General features: G+C 40.8%; 3 protein-coding genes across 3 annotated transcripts in view; 1 reads left to right on the top strand and 2 right to left on the bottom strand.

The window, feature by feature from the left end:
* LOC118406545 (protein O-mannosyl-transferase TMTC2-like) overlaps positions 1 to 18164 on the bottom strand; it is a 54899-nt gene that overhangs the window by 16715 nt on the left and 20020 nt on the right. The window contains exon 2 of the mRNA XM_035806632.1: positions 11054 to 11645. Coding sequence (XP_035662525.1) covers positions 11054 to 11645 — 592 coding nt within the window. The remainder of the gene's footprint in view (positions 1 to 11053; positions 11646 to 18164) is intronic.
* On the top strand, positions 1102 to 7034 carry LOC118406544. Its single transcript, XM_035806631.1, has 7 exons — positions 1102 to 1438; positions 2469 to 4557; positions 4949 to 5114; positions 5231 to 5392; positions 5547 to 5735; positions 5952 to 6084; positions 6442 to 7034. Exons 1-7 carry the CDS (start codon positions 1435 to 1437, stop codon positions 6735 to 6737), a joined length of 3039 nt encoding a protein of 1012 aa, XP_035662524.1. The 5' UTR covers positions 1102 to 1434; the 3' UTR covers positions 6738 to 7034.
* Positions 7336 to 9549, bottom strand: LOC118406548. Its single transcript, XM_035806635.1, has 3 exons — positions 9123 to 9549; positions 8644 to 8739; positions 7336 to 8483 (listed from the first exon to the last, which is right to left on the bottom strand). Exons 1-3 carry the CDS (start codon positions 9442 to 9444, stop codon positions 7438 to 7440), a joined length of 1464 nt encoding a protein of 487 aa, XP_035662528.1. The 5' UTR covers positions 9445 to 9549; the 3' UTR covers positions 7336 to 7437.

Below are 18164 nucleotides of genomic sequence, written 5' to 3' on the forward strand. Positions count from 1 at the left end.
ACAACAAAATTACAGCAGCCCTATAGCTAGGTGAGTACAGCCTGGGGTGTTTCAAATATGGGATGGACAAAACCGAAGGATGACAAACTTTGGATAAGAATTGTCTAGAAAGGATGGATGATAAAGAGATAATAATACCATAATCAAAAACAATCACTGTAGAAATATGAACATTTTACTTGCAAAAGAACATAGGCAACAAAAGCAAAAAGAAAATTAATGGCTATTGTTTCTTACTTGATTTGTTGACAGAAAATTAAAGAAAGGGAGTTGTTTTTTCCTGTACAACGTATTGGCCTTATGGACATATTATAGAGACCAAGAAGTCATTTATTTATCAAATATCCCATACAAGTTTCTACCATTCAGAGAGAACTTTTACACTACACTCTCAGAATCAGTTATTGAAAGACAGAAAAATCAAGAGACCTGAACATTGGCAGTCGAATGTCGAATATTTTTCTCTGCAACGACAAATAAGAGAAGAGAAAACATTTACACTCCAGTCTCAGAATCGGTAGCATTACTTGTTTAAATGGTTTTCTCTGTTTTGTAATTATAGCAGGTGGTGGTAAATAATGGGTCCCAAGTTGTTTCTCTACAGCGTAAACAGGAAGGCAGCTTTTACAGACGTTCCGTTTGCTCTGAGTGATGGAGGTCATCCTTCTGTACCATAAACTTGACTCTACTAACACAGGAGCATGCTGGGAGGTCATGACCGGAGGTCAGGTACGAGGTAAACCTTTGTGTGCGCACGTTAGCAGGTGTCTGTTATGTCTGGGGAAAGTAATGGAGAGGATACCGGAGACTGTGTTGACTGCACGGCCACTGGAATTTCAAGTTTCCATATGGGGGGAAGTGAAGGAGATAGTTTGTTTTGTTTGAATATGCTTGGGTGCAAGGTTGAAGCTGTTGAAAAACAGGTTAGCTACCACTAAAAGGATCCAGATAAATCCTTTGGTTTTTAGATACAGACAAATGAAAGGGGGCTGTCTTAAGATCTTATAAGAAGTGTAAGAAGACATTCAAATAAGGAGGACAATTGAAACTCAGAAAGATAGGAGTTTGGCTGAAATACAAGGCTTCTCACTCTAACCAAGGAGCTTTTATCAGGAGGAGAGAGCAAGGAGTTACCCGCCCGCTGTGCTCCTTTGTTTCGCCCCGTTAAATCCCGCAGCGCGTCATTGAAAGCGGCGCCCGTCTGATCTGATGTTCGTAGCGCCGGATGGCGCGGTTTCTATGCTAATGACCCACGCCATGACGTCATAGCCCTCGCCGAGCCAGCCCGAAGCCTGATCGGCAAGAGGCGAAGTGAGTCAGGTTTCCGACGATTGCCTTATTTGGGAAACTCGGCAGGCATGCGAAAACGTCATCATGTGAGAGCGGACAAAATGGCGGTTCTGTAGCTATCTTCCGCGTCTTTCCACGACAATCATGGGTAAGTTTACGGCCATTTTTGTGGACCTACCTCTGTTTTTTTGCGATAGAATTATGAATTTTCTGATATATCTTTAGGTGGCTATAAAAAAAATATGACGTTTTTCTTCGCTAAGCTGATATTTTTTCCAAACAGTTGAAGGGGTGTTCGTCAAAATGGCGTGGTCTCCCATGTTCGAACCTTGCTAGTTTTTGTCGAACCATCCCGGTTTTTATTAGGAAGAATCGTCATTGCGACAGAAGTGGGCGACTTTTTGCATGATTTTTGTTGCCCTTTGGGTCTTGATTTGACTAGCATGTGTCGATTTCTTTCGCATTTATTTGATTTTTGCAAGGAGATTTTTGTCGATAATTAATTTTTTAACGACTGTCGCTTACCTAGTAAGTTGAAAATGATTTTAGTCAAGTTCTTCGTAGTCATTTATTGTAGGTATACTTCCAGAAAATTAGAGGACGTAATCCCATAAAACAAGGAGCTTTTTATCGATATCTATCTATGTATCCAAGGGCTCCTTGATGTATCTATCTATCTGTCTATATGATTAATATATAAGTTATATATGAATACACTGTGCAGATACAATGAAGAATCTTATTAGGGAAATGAGAGATATGTTTTTATAACTATATGATATGTTTATTTCACTTAAAAAAATTACAGAATGTGACCCTATCTGATATTTATATATCTATTCTTAGTTTTTTGTAAATACTCAGTGCCTATACAGATGATATATAGGAATTGATATTAAATGTATGTGATATATTATGATTTAATATTATGATAAATATATGATATGTTTGTTATTACATATATTACATAATGTCTGGAAGACTCTTGATGCACCACTCGGTTCATGAATCAGTTCAGTTTAAACCAAAAAATATACATATACCAGTGTAAGCACAAATTGGGCAGTAAGTTACAAATGCATATCTGCCTGAGTATTTTGTTCTACATATGTAATTAAGATGTATGATAACCTCCTTTGTCTGCCAAAAGGATTCACAATCTTAATCCTTTATTTCAGATCACAAAGGAAATCTTTTGAAAGTTTGCAGGACGTGCGGTGTTCGTTTCAAAATGAAGAAAGGAAACCCAAAACCTGTGACAGCCTTTAGAGAAGTCATTTTGCATCTGTTTAATGGCTCTGATGTTTGTCGTGATCAAGAGGACATTCATCCACCATTTGTGTGTGAGAAATGCAGGGGTGTCTTAAGCAAGGCTCAAGGGAAGATGAAGGCAGGACAAGCAGCAGTAACAATGCTAAGTGACAAGCTGCCAGATTTTCAGCCACACCTAGAAGACAATTGTATCATATGCAATTACAAGCCAACTGGCAGGCCAGTAAAGAAGAAACCATGGTCCTTGAAAGAATCGTCCCCGGTTGAAGTTGCCACCCTAACAGCCCCAGCCTGTACATCTGAAGAGGACGCGCCCCTCCCAACCCCAGCCTGTACATCTGAAGAGGACGCGCCCCTCCCAACCCCAGCCTGTACATCTGAAGAGGACGCGCCCCTCCCAAACCCAGCCTGCATATCTGAAGAGGACGCGCCCCTCCCAACCCCAGCCTGTACATCTGAAAAGGACGCGCCCCTCCCAACCCCAGCCTGTACATCTGAAGAGGACGCGCCCCTCCCAACCCCAGCCTGTACATCTAGAGACGAGGCACCTCTTGATGTCCTCACTGATAAAGAGATCACTGAGGAAGCAGTCAAACATGGATTCGTTTATCTGGGTACAGTTAACAACGGTGACCTCGCTGTTGGCAAGTGTGATGTCAACAGCCTTCACTTTGATATACAACAACAAATAAACATCAAACAGGACAGAACATGGGAGATGCTCGTATATAAAAAACGCATTCCTCAATCCCACCCAGCACTGTCATCTCTTGATCTTCCATCTGTTGTCACCATGCACACAATGTCAAAGTTGTTCTTGGAACTGACACACTGTTACATTTGTATTGGAAATGTTGGCTATGAGGAGCTGTTGGAGGAGAAGAGAGATGGGATGGAAATTGTCGTCTTTAAGGGTAACAATGGTACCGTAGTTGCAAAGGAGGAGAAAGGTCTTATCAAAGACGGGGGGAGACCATACCACCATACAATCCGACATGTCAACTGCCAACTTGTTATTCCATCAAATAAATTGACCAACAAATGTGAAACATGCACCAAGTATAGCAGCTCATTACGCGGGATGCTACACAGGGTTAGACATAAGGGCAACACGGATCTGTCACACTCCTCAAGGGTTCCAAACAAGCACCTGACAAAAGAACAGCTGAGGGCCAAAACAGCAGATGTGCAGCGGGAAAAGACACTACAAAAGACTATAGCTTCAAAAGCAAAGGAATGTGTTGAGAAGGCAGTAGAGAAGGAAGGGTGTCATGTGAAGGAAAGCCAACATGCTTTTTTACAAACAATGTTAAAGACTGGGAATGATAAGATGCAGTTTCAAGATAACTCTCCACAGCAGTTTTTGTATGAGCAGCAACTGAAGCAGGCACAGCAACATGACGCAAGAACAATGCGCTGGCATCCCATGATGATTCGGTGGTGCCTTTCAATATTCTACCAGTCACCTGCAGCCTACGACACAATTCGCAACTCCGGATTCCTTTATCTACCTCACCGCACAACACTGCAACAATATTCCAAGTTCACAAATCCAACTCCTGGCTTCAACCCGGACATCCTGAAACGGCTAGGAGAAGAGTCAAATGTTGTAAATGAAGTAGAGTATAAGAAGAATGTTTGCCTGATATGGGACGAGATGAAGATAAAGTCAGGCCTTGTGTATAGCAAAACATCAGGAGAACTTGTTGGCTTCACAGACCTTGGTGGTGTAAACAACGAACTGAAAGCCTTTGAGAAAAGATGTCAGGCTGAACAACATGGAACTGAAGAAGAACCTGACCTGGCCACACACGTCCTTGCCTTCATGGTGCGCGGCATCTTCATCAATCTACAGTTTGTCTTTGCATACTTTCCCTGCCTTGGTTTTTCCAGTGATCAACTGTATCCTGCTGTGTGGCAAGCGAATGCAATCTTGGACCAGATGGGGTTCCATGTGAGGGCATTCGTGTCTGATGGCGCATCACCAAACCGGAGGTTTGTAACTGTAAACAACTATGTCTCTGCGGACTATAATGCCCCACTGATCATTCCTCAAGTGTATGAGTGTGAACAGATTTGTAATAAAGTGCATGAAAATTTCGGTTTTCAGCTTTATTGGTGTGTGCTAACAATATTCTATAACATTTTTGGTACATATTACAGTTGTAGACTCTTTATATATAGAGTTTTTTATTGATTGCTGTTCAACAACCTCTAAATACATCACAGCGCCCAAAGGCGCTGAATTGCGTATTTAGGCATTAAAAACATTTACACATACATTAAAAACTTAACATAGGAAGGCAATTAAAATTACAGGCTTCCAATCATATCGCACAAGTTACAATCATTTATGATATGATTGACTATCTGTTTTAACTTCCAGGTTTTACAAGGTCCATGAGGATGACCAACGTCTTGTGTACTGGACCTGGAATCCCTACAGACCTGGCGAGAAGATGTACTTCATGTCTGATGTGCCTCATCTCATGAAAACAACCCGCAACAACATGGAGAATTCGGGCTGGCACAGCAAAACAAGAAATCTGCATGTGAGTATTGCTTTGTTTGTGTCTACTTCAATTCTGACTTGATGTATTTTCATTTTTGTTTGTTTTAGGGATAAACTTACCATCAATGTTCTTCGTTTTTCTTATGTCTTCTGTAGTACAACGGCCAGGAAATCTCTTGGAAACACATCGTCAGTGTCTACGAGTGGGATTTAGGACTACAGCGACAAGCGGTTGGGCTGCGCATGCTACACAAGCTGAAGGCAGATCATGTTTACCTGAACCCAGCCCTACGTATGAGGGTCAACCTTGCCGTACAGGTTTGTCTTGCCCTTATGTGGTAGGTAACCTCACATTAACCTTTAGGTAAAAAGGGAAAGGTGATAAAAGCCCTTCTCTGCATGGCACTCTATGCTCTATAACTCGTAAATGCATATGTGTGGAAATTTAATATCAATTATATCACTTTCACAGGTCCTCAGCAACTCCATGAGCTGTGCCCTTGCCATGCAAGGCCGACACGACACAGTGTCAACAAGGAACTTCATCAGCATGATGAATCGTTTCTTCGACTGTTTAAACGTCCAAAACCAATACCAGGGACAACGTGGGAACATGCCAGATCTGGAGCCCTATAGAGATGTCGACGACATCAGATTCACTGTAAGTGTCACATTTCTTACCAAAAGATCTTCATATCTTTATCAGTGTTATGTTCCAAATTGTAATGAACATGTATTGTCAAGGAGCATTGATATATTATCCAGTATCTGGGATTGATATGCTTTTTTATTACAAATGTACTACCATGTAACAATATTACTGTAGCATGTAAAATGTATAACTTTGGTATATTCTATTGCTTCCATTCTGTTACAGTGGCTGGAGAAAGACTTCCTGGGCTTCTTGCATCACTGGGAGCAGCAGGCTGCAGGAACACCAGGCCTGAGCAAGGACCAGAGAAACCGGATGTGCCTGTCAAAACAAACACTTGAGGGGCTTAGAATCACAGGTATGTTTGTCATAATACATGTACCTTACTCACTATCAAAGGACACTACTGTTTAAAACAATCTGATTATGTAATCAATTTAAGATATCACCTATTATACTAGCTACTAACTGTATTATTACTGTATATTATATAAGATATCACCTATAATACTAGCTACTAACTGTATTATTACTGTATATTATAACCTCAAATGAGGTCGTGTGGTGGACGGGAGACTTGGCCCATCCCCTATCTCGTATTCAGCTAGAAGAAAGACCATGCCGTAAGAGGCGGTAGAACCCCAACTTGCTGTAATACACCGTATGACTGATGACTATGATAACCTTAAAGTTAATGAAGTCTACTTTTTTCCAGTTTCATCTTTTGTAGAACTGACAAAGACGCTGATCCAGGAGGAAGGTGTTGGCTATGTCCTCAGTGAGAAGTTCACACAAGATCCCCTGGAGCAGCACTTTGCAAAGCAGAGAAGAAGATGTGGCGCAAACGAGAATCCAACAGCCCTGGAGTTTGGTAGAAATGAAATCAACCTACACATACTTAAGGACTCGATAAGATCTGTTGGGGGAAATTGTAGGGGGAGGGCAGCTAATGCACAAGCCATCGACTTCACTGACAACACCCCATTGCCTAAGAGACAGCGAAAGAAATAGAAAGCCTTTCAGAATGAAGCTTTATTTGGCATTAAACAGTTTAACAGTTGTTTCTAATGTTGCCAAATCTGTAGATACTAATAGTTCCTAATGTTGTCCAATTTGTACATACTACTAGTAGTTTCTCTAATGTTGCCCAATATTTACATGTTAGCAGGTTCTAATGTTGCCTAATCTGTACATTCTAGTCTTTCTTATGATATAAAACCTGTACATACAAACTAGTACACAAAGGTACTTTCTGTTCATGTTGATGTCAAATGGTAGTATCCCAGGTAAGGGAATGCGATTGATTTGTTTGATAACAGTTATGAGATTGTATTCAAACCTATCAAAGCTACCTTGATACTGTATGTAGTTGCAGATTAATGGATGTACAAGTGATGGACAAATAACCGTGCCCAAAGATGTTTTGACAATCTTGGTCAACAAGTAAATACAATGTATACTTTCTAAGGCGTAGAATAGTTAGTATTATAAAACCGCTACAATATAACTGTACAGATAATGTACCTACAGTAATCTACACAGCAATTATTAAAAGAGTTCATCTGTGAACCAAGTAATATGAACAAAATATGATGTATGAAGCACTGGACATATTTCACAAAGGTGTATTACAAGCAACATGTACAGCAAAATTTTGAAGGATGTGTACAAAATTCTAGTACATGTAATGTGAAGTGTCCCATCAAAGACATTAGCCCAAGGACTTCCTTAGTGATTTCTCTCCCTTCTTGGATGCTGCATCAATGTTTTTTTGTCTCATAACTGCTATATGTGCCTCAGCAAATGCACGGCATCTAAGGTTCACAAAGTACAATAGAATCTTCTCTAACAAAGCAACACTAGCCTTCTCATCTGTAATGCTGCAGGCAATGGCACACCAGTACTTGTTTACCAAGAAATCTGTCTCCAGTTTGTTCATAATGTCATCCTTTATCCCTGTCAGTGTACCCTGACGGAGCTGTTGAACATTGGCAGTTGACCTGACCACTTTTTCCACAGCACGGAAAAAAAGATAAACTTGGTCAGTCACAACATATAGCCCACCACGATTAACTTTGTCCACCCATCCCTCTGTGTACTTCAAAAAAGTTGCTTTTCCAGTACTTGAGTGTTTGGCACCATCTACTTTCCATTCTGACAAAACTGTAGCATAGAGTTTGGCAAGCTTGTTGTCGTACTTCTTGTAGTGTTTTAACAGAGCATGTGGGATATACCCAGCAACATACCTTAAAACCTGTTCTTCAGCATTAGTCATAGCTGTGTCTACATCACTACAAGTGCCACCTGTAATAGGGGCATCCACACTGTGCTTCTTTGCCAGGAGGCCTTCAAAAACCTTGTTTGTAACAAACATGTGCAGCAAAGGGCATGGAATCTGATCTAGACTAGACATGAAAGTATTCCACAAATTCTGGAATTGGTCACCTGTGCATAACTTGTGGAATGCACCAAACATGGTTTCATTCGCAGAACTACATAGCACAGAAGTATCTGCAGCACTTATTACACACCACAACAGACTACACAATGTCATGATAAAGTGGGCATTGTCTGACGTTGCCCATCTGCCGAAAATATCTGCTGCTATCTTGGCAGCCTTGTTCCCAGGAGTGGCCACTGTCCCAAATGTGAGCAGCCATGGTGGATACTTGGTGGCTTCTTCTATGGCATCTTTCACCAGCCGTGGTCCCTCAGCCAAGGCATCTTCTTTCCCCAACTTGGATGTTGGTCTCTTCACTGGAAAAAAAATCATGCAAGTAACATTATTAACCCGATAGTACTAGTACCAAGAGCTTTTATCAGAAGTTCTGGGTGGATTTTAAACATTGCATAGCTATGCCCATGAAGGTTTACCAAGGAGGAAAAATATTATTTGCATGATATTTAAAAAATTTACCCTTGAGCTTGCGACGTGGCTTCGAAGCCTTCCCTGCTCCTTTCACTTGCGTCTTGTCAGGAGTGTTGGAGGTTCCTGGTTCTGGATCTGTGACAGCTGATGAGAGAAGTAGAGAGTAAAGTTCAGGAAAGTCGTTTTCAACAACGTGACTGCCAAGTAGGATGTGTGAGAATGCATGTATCTGTGCAAATTGTATGAGCATATATATTAATTTTCGGTCTATATCATTTTTGTACATCGCAGAATGATTTTGCCACGCAGCGAACTCGATATATATATTGAATATGCCCCCCTCCCCCCGTGGCCGCGCCATGATATAGGGGGAGAAATACAAACTAAAAGCTCCTTGAGTCAAGGTATAAAAAGCTCATTGATGACATTGGATCACAAAATACCATAGGCAACAACATAGAAACAAACAAAGAACAGATTAAACGACATATTTAGTGCTGAGTGTTACGAAAAAGCCGTCAACTTACTTGATACTGGATGCTCCCTCTCCTTGTGTCGGCGAAACGAGCCGGCGTTCTTGTACGGTTTTCCGCAGACATCGCACTCAAATGCTCCACGACCGGACGCTGCCGCGCTGGTCTTCGTAGCGCTTTGACTACTACTATGGGAGAGACCCTCAACACATTCGTCTTCCTCCTCCATCGCTTCAAAATCATCCTCAAAGTCACTGAAATCGAAATCGCTCCACACGAAGTCGTCGTCTCCGGGTCGTGCCATCTTGAAAACAAAGGCCGAGAATGCGACAACGCGCGGAGACACGCGCTTGGGATGTATGCAAATGAGTGTCATTGACACTTAGGTGTTAATCAAATTTTGTCGCCCGCTACGAACATAGCTGAATGGAAAAAAATTCTTGCTCTCTCCTCCTGATAAAAGCTCCTTGCTCTAACACAACTGTAATCTTCAAAATCAGGGGTCAAAATACTGGACGCAAATATACTGTTGTGCACCACAAATTGGAAGTATGCAATTGATTTTTGACTGTGGGAATTTCAAGCCCGTAAAAGGAACTCTCCAAGTCCTAAGTCAGCAGTGATATGTAACCTTAAGAAACAGAAGTCTTGGTGGTTGGTCTAGCCGCCGACAGACAACAATCCTCTTAAGAAGCCGGGAGCATCTTTAGACTTAGTTCTTCTTGACCTTGGCAGCCCGCTAAAAGACACAACACCATCTGCACCCTCTCATCTGTGGCGTTTCGCTAATACGACAAAAACGGCAATAGACAAGAAACGACTCCCAGATCTGGACCATCGGGCAAGACAGTGCGGCAGGGTTTTAGCCTTTGACAGAATTTGCTGGGGACGGACAAAAAATTTGCCCAATCTGTCTGCTATGATGGACAAAAGTAGGCATGTAAAGATATTAACAGATGCCATTGAACCAAGCAGAGTCTACAAGCAAAATTTGCCACTCAAAATGCAAGAAATAGTATTTTAGAGGGTCTAGATTTCAAAATTTACCAGGGGGAACATGCTCCCGGACCCCCCTAGGATCACCGTGCTTTCTGCACTGGACAGGGTTTCCAAATTCAAAATCCGGGGGACGGAAAAAAAATTCAGGCTGGCTAGAACCCTGCAGTGCGGTGTACGAGGAACGTCCAACATGCCCTAAAATAGGGGAGAGGGTAACAGGGGTAAGACAGCTACTGCAGACCAACAACAAACTCAGCTGTAATCCACTGACCTGAACAAATAAATCTCTCCTCTAGAAGCTGAATTGAGCTTCCCTGTGAACTGTTAAGGCCTCAGAACCAATATACATACAGACTGGCATGTTTTAAAGACCTGTTATCTTTTGTCAATGTCATAAAATTGATAAGTAATATGCCAAAAAGCAGTTACCGAAGCAACTGGATATGATTTTGGAAACCATATATCCATTTTCAAAACCATATCCAGTTGCTTGAGTAACTCTTTTTGGCATATCTTATTACCTGGATGTCTAATGTTCATTGATGTATCTTGACAAGTAATACAGTCAAACCTGTACAAGTGACTACCTACACACAAGGACCACCTGGCTAAAGTGAGTACTTTTTTGGGGTCCCTTAGATAATTTTTCCCATTTGACTGTACTAAGAATCCTGTTTACAGTGACTACCAATGACAGAAGATAGACCGGGGCTGTCTGCTGGAACCGTCCCTGGACAAAAATTTCACATTGTCTGTCCCAAAAATGTAAACTTCATGCTTAAAATATAAAATTTTGCAATCTTAAATTGACAGTTTCGACAACAAAAAATGAGTGGGAAGTTGAAGACAGCCATGAGACTAACATCTCTAAGTGGTCTTCTTGAACGGTTTTGAGAGTACATTATATATCTATACTGAAACTGCCAATACACAATGTCGCTACAAAAATTCTAATATTACTTGAAAACATTACTGCATGCTCTTACCTTATACAGAGCAGGAATAAGATCCTGTAATCGGAGACGGCTGCATACGAACACATCGTAAACTGCATTGACAGCCAGCACTGTGATGCCTTGTTCTTTGGTCAGCATACTCGCTGTAGTACACAGAATGCTGCACAACAGCCATAGCCACTTCACCACATCGACCTCTTCTCTAGATAACGTCTTGTCCCTCTGTCGACAGTATCTTGTGTAGGAAAGGAACGAGAGAAGGAAAAACAGGCATGCGCCGACGTCCGCCCTCCCTACAACTCCCGCGACCGCCTCTGTGTGAATGGGGTGAGAGGCGAACAGGAAACCGGCCAACAATTTCACCCTAGTTCTCTGCAAGAACACACCGGCTACGTGCGTGAACAGTGCAGTCACTACCGCGTGTAGAACGGTATTTGTGAAGTGGTATCCCCACGGGTTGAGCCCGCCGAAGTAGTGGTTGATACGGAAAGAGATGACGCAGAGCGGCCGGTAGGACTTGTGGCTGCCACTGTGGGTAAGCGGCGTCCCCCAGAAGTCGTCGAAGAAAAGGTCCGTGAGGGGCGTGTCTTGCTGGAGATCTTGGTTCTTCAATATTGCACGGCTGTAGAGAAACAGAAAGAGATGTCAGCATGGAAAACAACGACTGTAGATACAGAACACAGTGAATGATGATGATAGAAAACAATACATGTAACTAGAATCTGTGATAGTTTCATCAGGTTGGTATGTCACAGAAGAAAGAGGCTGGTTTTCCCAACCTTTGCTTCATTTTCTCAAGGCATTTCTGACTAGTTTACATTGTACTGTAGCAATCAATGTAGTTAACAATCACTGAAACGTCTGAAGATTAAATGAGGGTCATGAATAAAGAATCTGTTTATTCATGAAGCTAGAATAATTTCAAAATTTTCTGCCAATTGGTATAGGTGTGAGTTAATTGCTAGTTTGTAAGATTTGCTGTGAAAAATTAGACATATCCTAAATGCATATACAAAACTTCTCTTGTTTATGTCAATATTTCAAAGCTCATATCCAAGACAATGTGAACACTGAAGTCAAGTCATTTACACATCATTTAGCTGATTGGCTTGAACCAGTTTGTTAAATGAGGCAAACCATAATAGAGTGAACTGTGAAGCAATTATTCATGGTCTGTTATTATTAGAGTACTGATAAGAGTAATATAAGCACAGTATAGTACTCCAGTCACACAGTCTTATTGGATAACAATTTCAATCAAAGTCTCGACCAAATGGCTTCTGCAACAGGGGAAAGAAGATGAAACAAGTGCTTTCGAAAAAGTCGCCATTTCTGCCTCAATGACAAGGACTAAGACAATGACAAGGATTACGAGTCCAAAACGGATGAAAGATGCTAGCACACACAGAATGACTTTTACTCTTTGACTAACTGCGAAAATAGAAAAATTTTTGCAAAGAAATACTGTAAATGCATTTAAGTTCGCGGGGATTTAATTTCGCGGTAGCGGGAAAATTGACTTTTCGCGGTGGTTTTAATTTCGCGGTAGCACCATGCACTGTAATCTCTTACTGTTATGAAAAAATATTCGCGGTGGTTTTAAATTCGCGGTGAAGCGGCCGCCGCGAAAACCGCGAACATTAATCCACCGCGAACATTTCTGCATTTACAGTAGGTCAAAATCAAAGTCCATTTGTATCAACATTATGTGGTCACTCTACAAGAATGTAAAGATTTCAAATACATTATGTATTATGATTACGTTATCAATATCATCAGACCAGTCTCTATATAAGAGAATACTGGGCACCAGCAAAGAATGTCATATCAATTAAAGATAAGAATAATTGGTTAATTACTCTTAATGAGGTAACATGAGACAAACAGGAAGCTCCTTTTAGTGATAACAATTATCTGTGGGATTAAGAAAAACACACAAATGAGCTATCCATAAAAATAAACATGTCACTCATTTTCATTACAGTTGTCTAATTCAGACAGGTCAGTTGTACATTAGAAGTTCTATCATACAGAAGCATTTTTTGCTTTAAATCTATTATAGTTCTCCTGAAAAAAAAATTGGTCAAAATCGGAATTTAGATCATTGTGGCCTGAGTTGTATTGCATATTTGTCCCCAAACCCCACCCTTTGTAGTCCAACCTACATGGTAACACACTAAAAGCATACTAAAACAAGAACGCTAAATGACGATATTACTGTAGCTTCCTGGGACAATTTTATACCTAATATCAATATTTATTAGGCTACAAAATGTGAATCAACAACAATGAAAAACACATGCCAAGTTTTTGGCTTTTAAATGTCACATAATGTATTGCAGTTTGATTTTGAAAAAGATAAGAGATTTCTAAACTGCCTATCACTGATGATATCACTATGATCTAGCACAGTGTGACACTATCACCCTCTGACTCAACCTGTTTGGAAACAATGCCCCTGCAGTCAGCTGATTTACATTGTCTGCACCCAGTCACCTGTAATAGTCACCTTTCGCTAAACCTGCAATGTATATATACACGATCTTTCTTGCCCTTTCTTCTAAATAGTAGTTTTATTTGATACCTGCATGTAGATATGTTCCTGGATCATTTTCAACACAGTACACAATCATATTTTCTTTACCAAATGATAGGTGAAATCAAAAAGCCCAACAACGTTGCCTTGCCTTGCTCGCAACTTCTTTCATGTTTACGACGGTGGAAAATCTTCCGATGCAATCTTTCGTGCCTTTTCCTCTTAATACAGTTTTATTCAATAACTGTATGTAGATATGTTCTTGCATAATTTTCAATACACTATACAATTAGTTTTTTTTTTATGATAGGTGAAAAGAAAAAGCCCAAGAGCGTTGCCGTGCGTTGCTCGCAACTTCTTTCATGTTTACAACGGTGGAAAATCTTCCGATGACCTTCTGACTTCTGCACAGTGACAAGGCTCCGCCTAATGCCTGGTAATTTTCTAAATTAGCATGTAATGCCTCCAAGGTAAAACACACAATGAGCCCAGGTTACACCGGCTACTAGCTTCTGAACTATGGCTCTAATAATGCAGAACGGTATTGCCTGGACGGAGAAATGAGCGACAGAAAGTGGGGAATTATGAGGATCTGTTGCAACCAGCTTTAGGCACAGGTGACAGGAAGGCTAGTATTTTTGTATACCACAGGTGTTTCCTTCTTTTGGTTGTTAAGAAATCTTTCAAAATTAAAGAAATGACAAGACATGGGTTAAGATTTCAGTTGCAGAATTTGTTCAAACACAAGGCAAATATTTTATAGATAAAAAACTCAAAGTAGGTTGAGGAATATATAAAAACATTGAACAATTTTTCATTCAATTACTAACATGCTGCACCCACACGAAATGGTACCAAACATCACCCTACAAAGGAACATGCTGTAGGTTTATCTTTAGTCTGTTATGCTTTGTTTTAGCAACCCAGCAATGATTTCATCGCCGAGTAAAGCTTTTAACGAAATTAATGGGCAAATTTGGGATAGCTAAAATCCTCGGATTACACCACTGAAAGAGCCGAGCCTATACCGTGCCATGTTTATTGAAAAGCTATCCCTAACAAGCCCTCCCAAGTTTGTCCTTTATCTGGTAGCCGTGATACCTGATGGAGCGGCGTGAATACCCGTGGCATAGTTGGGCTGCGGAAGATTATGTTATCACCAGGGACAGCTTTTCTGCTCACTCGCGGGTCTGTGTCAATTCTGAGCCTTACAGATGGACAGTCACAGCAAAGTTATTTGGTATTCATCATTTCATGCAAACTTTGGAGCAAGATTCTAGTCAGCCGGAAATTTTTTTTACATCCCCTGAATTTTGAATGGAAATCCTGTCGAAGGTGCCACATTTTACATCTAGACCCCCCGAAATGCTATTTCCTGCATTTTGAGGGGCAAATTTCGCTGGTAGACTCGGACGGAGTGGCGTGAATACCCGCGGCATAGTTGGGCTGCGGAAGATTATGTTATCACCAGGGACAGCTTTTCTGCTCACTCGCAGGTCTGTCAATTCTGAGCCTTACAGATGCTGGACAGACACAGTGTTCTCTCCAGGATTTTTTCACAGTGTAGAGACATCTTACTTCTTAGTGCAGCAAAGCCAAATGAATGTGGTACGCGATACAGGTGTGAGCACTGTAGAGGGTCTGCGGAAATCCTCCCCCTGAAAATGTTTAAGTTTGTAACCCTATTTCCTGCATTTTAAGGGCCAAATATTGTGTTATAAAGCCAATATTTATTACCTTTTGTTACAAAACAACAGAAAAACAGCAAAGGATACCAAAACGAGCGGCGTGAATACCCGCGGCATAGTTGGGCTGCGGAAGATTATGTTATCACCGGAGACAGCTTTTCTGCTCACTCGCGGGTCTGTGTCAATTCTGAGCCTTACAGATGGCGGACAGACACAGCAAAGTCATTTGGTATTCATACAAGGTCTTACCAGGAAAACTCAATGATTGTGTTTTCTTTTCTTTTCAAAATTACCATCTCTCTACCATTTATGCTTATTTTCATATTACACATTTTAACTGATTTCCTCATCTTCAAACAAAGAATCCCTCTGTAGATCTCCAGTACAGTAAAAACAATTCTGGAATAACTTTGACTTAGAAAATGTGTGAGAGGCAAGTTTTTCTCTCAGGCCTTTGTTCTCTTGCTAAAATCATACATAAAATTGTCTGAGAACCAACAAATTAAATCAGTGTGGCCTTAAGCCTTTGTAAAATGTCACCTGTTAGCAGGGGAGCGACAGTTGGTGCAGATTATAGCTACACAAGCCTTCGATCCCAAACTGAGTACTTGTTCCTGGAAAAGCCTTCAGAGCCTAAGACCAGGGTTCGAAATACCACCTGCATATGCAGATTAGTGCAGGTGAAATTGGAGCTGTGCAGGTCTACCTGCACCTAAACTGCACAGGTCCATGTACTAGGTATACATGTATATAATACAATGTACTATGATGTAAGTATATGCATGTGGATTTTTACTAGCTGCATTGACTGTTACCACCTATGATGAAGAATGAAAGAAATAATCGCAATCGCAACAATTTTAGTATGATTCATCCTTCCATATTCTTCCCAATATCTAATTTTGAGTGGTGCAGGTAAAATTTGTCTGGTGCAGGTAAAATTTGTCTGGTGCACATAATTTTCAATGTATTTCGAAAATGCAGGAAAAAGTATTTCGAGCCCTGTAATACAGTTTGTTCCGTCCATCTGGGCCACACTGCCTGCAAAAGGCTGGATCAATAGATGCAATGAATCCATCTACACAGGTTGGCTTTGTTCAAGTAAGGCTCAGGATTCTACTAAGTATGCAATTATTGCCAAGCATAGCCAGGTAAAGCCCCTTGAAAACTGTGCTGTAGAGTACACGGCAGCAAATTTATAACAGGGACTAAATAAGGAAGGGTCTTAAAACACAGTATGTATATATATGAAGAGGGTCTTTTTCCACAAGGTACAGGCAGCCTTTTTCCATTGCCCATAATTTGTAAGGAAAAGGTACCTAAGTCCTTATTCACGTACTTCGTACCAAGGCGACCAAATTTTGCATAGCTGTCTTCCTTGATTTTAGCGCAATACATAGAATGTTCTTCTGAATTCGGATACCCAACCTATACAGACCCTCTATCGAGTCTATGAAGGCAGCTTCAATAGAGCCAGCATATAACAGACTTTATTGAAATGAGCTTGCCTATAACAGACTTTACTGTTACAGTTGTTATCACAAACCTGTCACATGAGTCCAGGGAAGGCTATTCAGCACTGCGCAGGTGTTTTGGCAATGAATTCTATGGTCCATTTGTACAGTCTGGCGCCCTGAGCACTGTTATGTTTGACACAATACATTCTTTCAACCCGAAATATGCCTACCCGACAATAGTGTTGACGTTTTAACTTTTAGTGAACATATTTATCCAACAAAGCTCCGTCCCGTTCTTATCAACCGGAGCACAAGAAATGAAAGGGACAAGAAGGTACCAAACATGATATTTTGAGCAAACAATAGAGAACTGAACAAACATCATAGGGGAGTATTTCACTAGACAACGGTATGTTGGTGTTGTCGCTGCGTTCAAAATTGAATTTCTGTTATCCTTGACTTTATAATGGAAATATCATGCATTTTAGCATTAGACAACAAAACACAAAAAGCGTAAAGGGTTCATTTTTAATCAATGAACTTCATTGAGCCATGTGTCAAATTGCTCAGAGATGCCCTTTGCTCTTGACAAAATCTATGTTAGTCTAGTGATGACAATATACAAAAGTTACAACGGCCTCAAATTTATTTCTTTTATCCTCTAAAACTTAAAAGCAGATCTTCTGCTTATCATCCACTGTCTAAATTTGCCAAAATGTTCTTATGATCCTTAAGGGATTTCAAATGAAGTTGCATGGAGTCTACCTGTTTAACTGGTAACTGTGTTGACATTAGTACCTTAATTGGATGTAAATAGTCTTCCTGTTTGTGTAGAATCAATGTAATTGTCACAATGACTTCCTGTAGTAAAACTGGGTCAATTGAGACAGCAGTCTGGTTGGTACAGTGTCTGGAACATTCTATTTGACATCTTTTAATATTCACAATTTCAATATTCATATTTTTTCCCACCTGTGTTGTTTGAGTTGTAAGGGGACGGGCTGTGGTAAAATTTTATTGAGGGCATGTTGGTCATAGAGCTGAGTTTCTGACCTGTGCAACCAACCAATGGAAACAGTCTGGTATCCAGGCTATCAGGGTTGAAGATCTATGTGCTGGCCTGTGTAGGCATACAGGTGCAATGACCATACAGGTGCAAAGTGGGTAGAGCAATCGCCTTGCATTTGGTAGGTTGCACGTGAGCTCGATCCCAGGCCGAGTCATACCAAAGACTTAAAAAAGGGTACATGCTGCTTTCTCTGCTTAGCGTTTAGCACTAATAAGGAAGAGTATTGAAGTTAAACACATGTCACTACCTGCGGACTAGCCCCCTGCTGTAGTGGCTTGCACAAATAAGTGGCCCAAGGGCTACAGAAATGGAGATGGGCACCACCCCTACGCATCTGCGGGCAACTTTTAACATATGTATCACATATTGTCTTAGTGATTAGTGAACTTGC

The sequence above is a fragment of the Branchiostoma floridae genome, chromosome 19 (assembly GCF_000003815.2).
Source record: "Branchiostoma floridae strain S238N-H82 chromosome 19, Bfl_VNyyK, whole genome shotgun sequence".
Lineage (NCBI taxonomy): Eukaryota > Metazoa > Chordata > Leptocardii > Amphioxiformes > Branchiostomatidae > Branchiostoma > Branchiostoma floridae.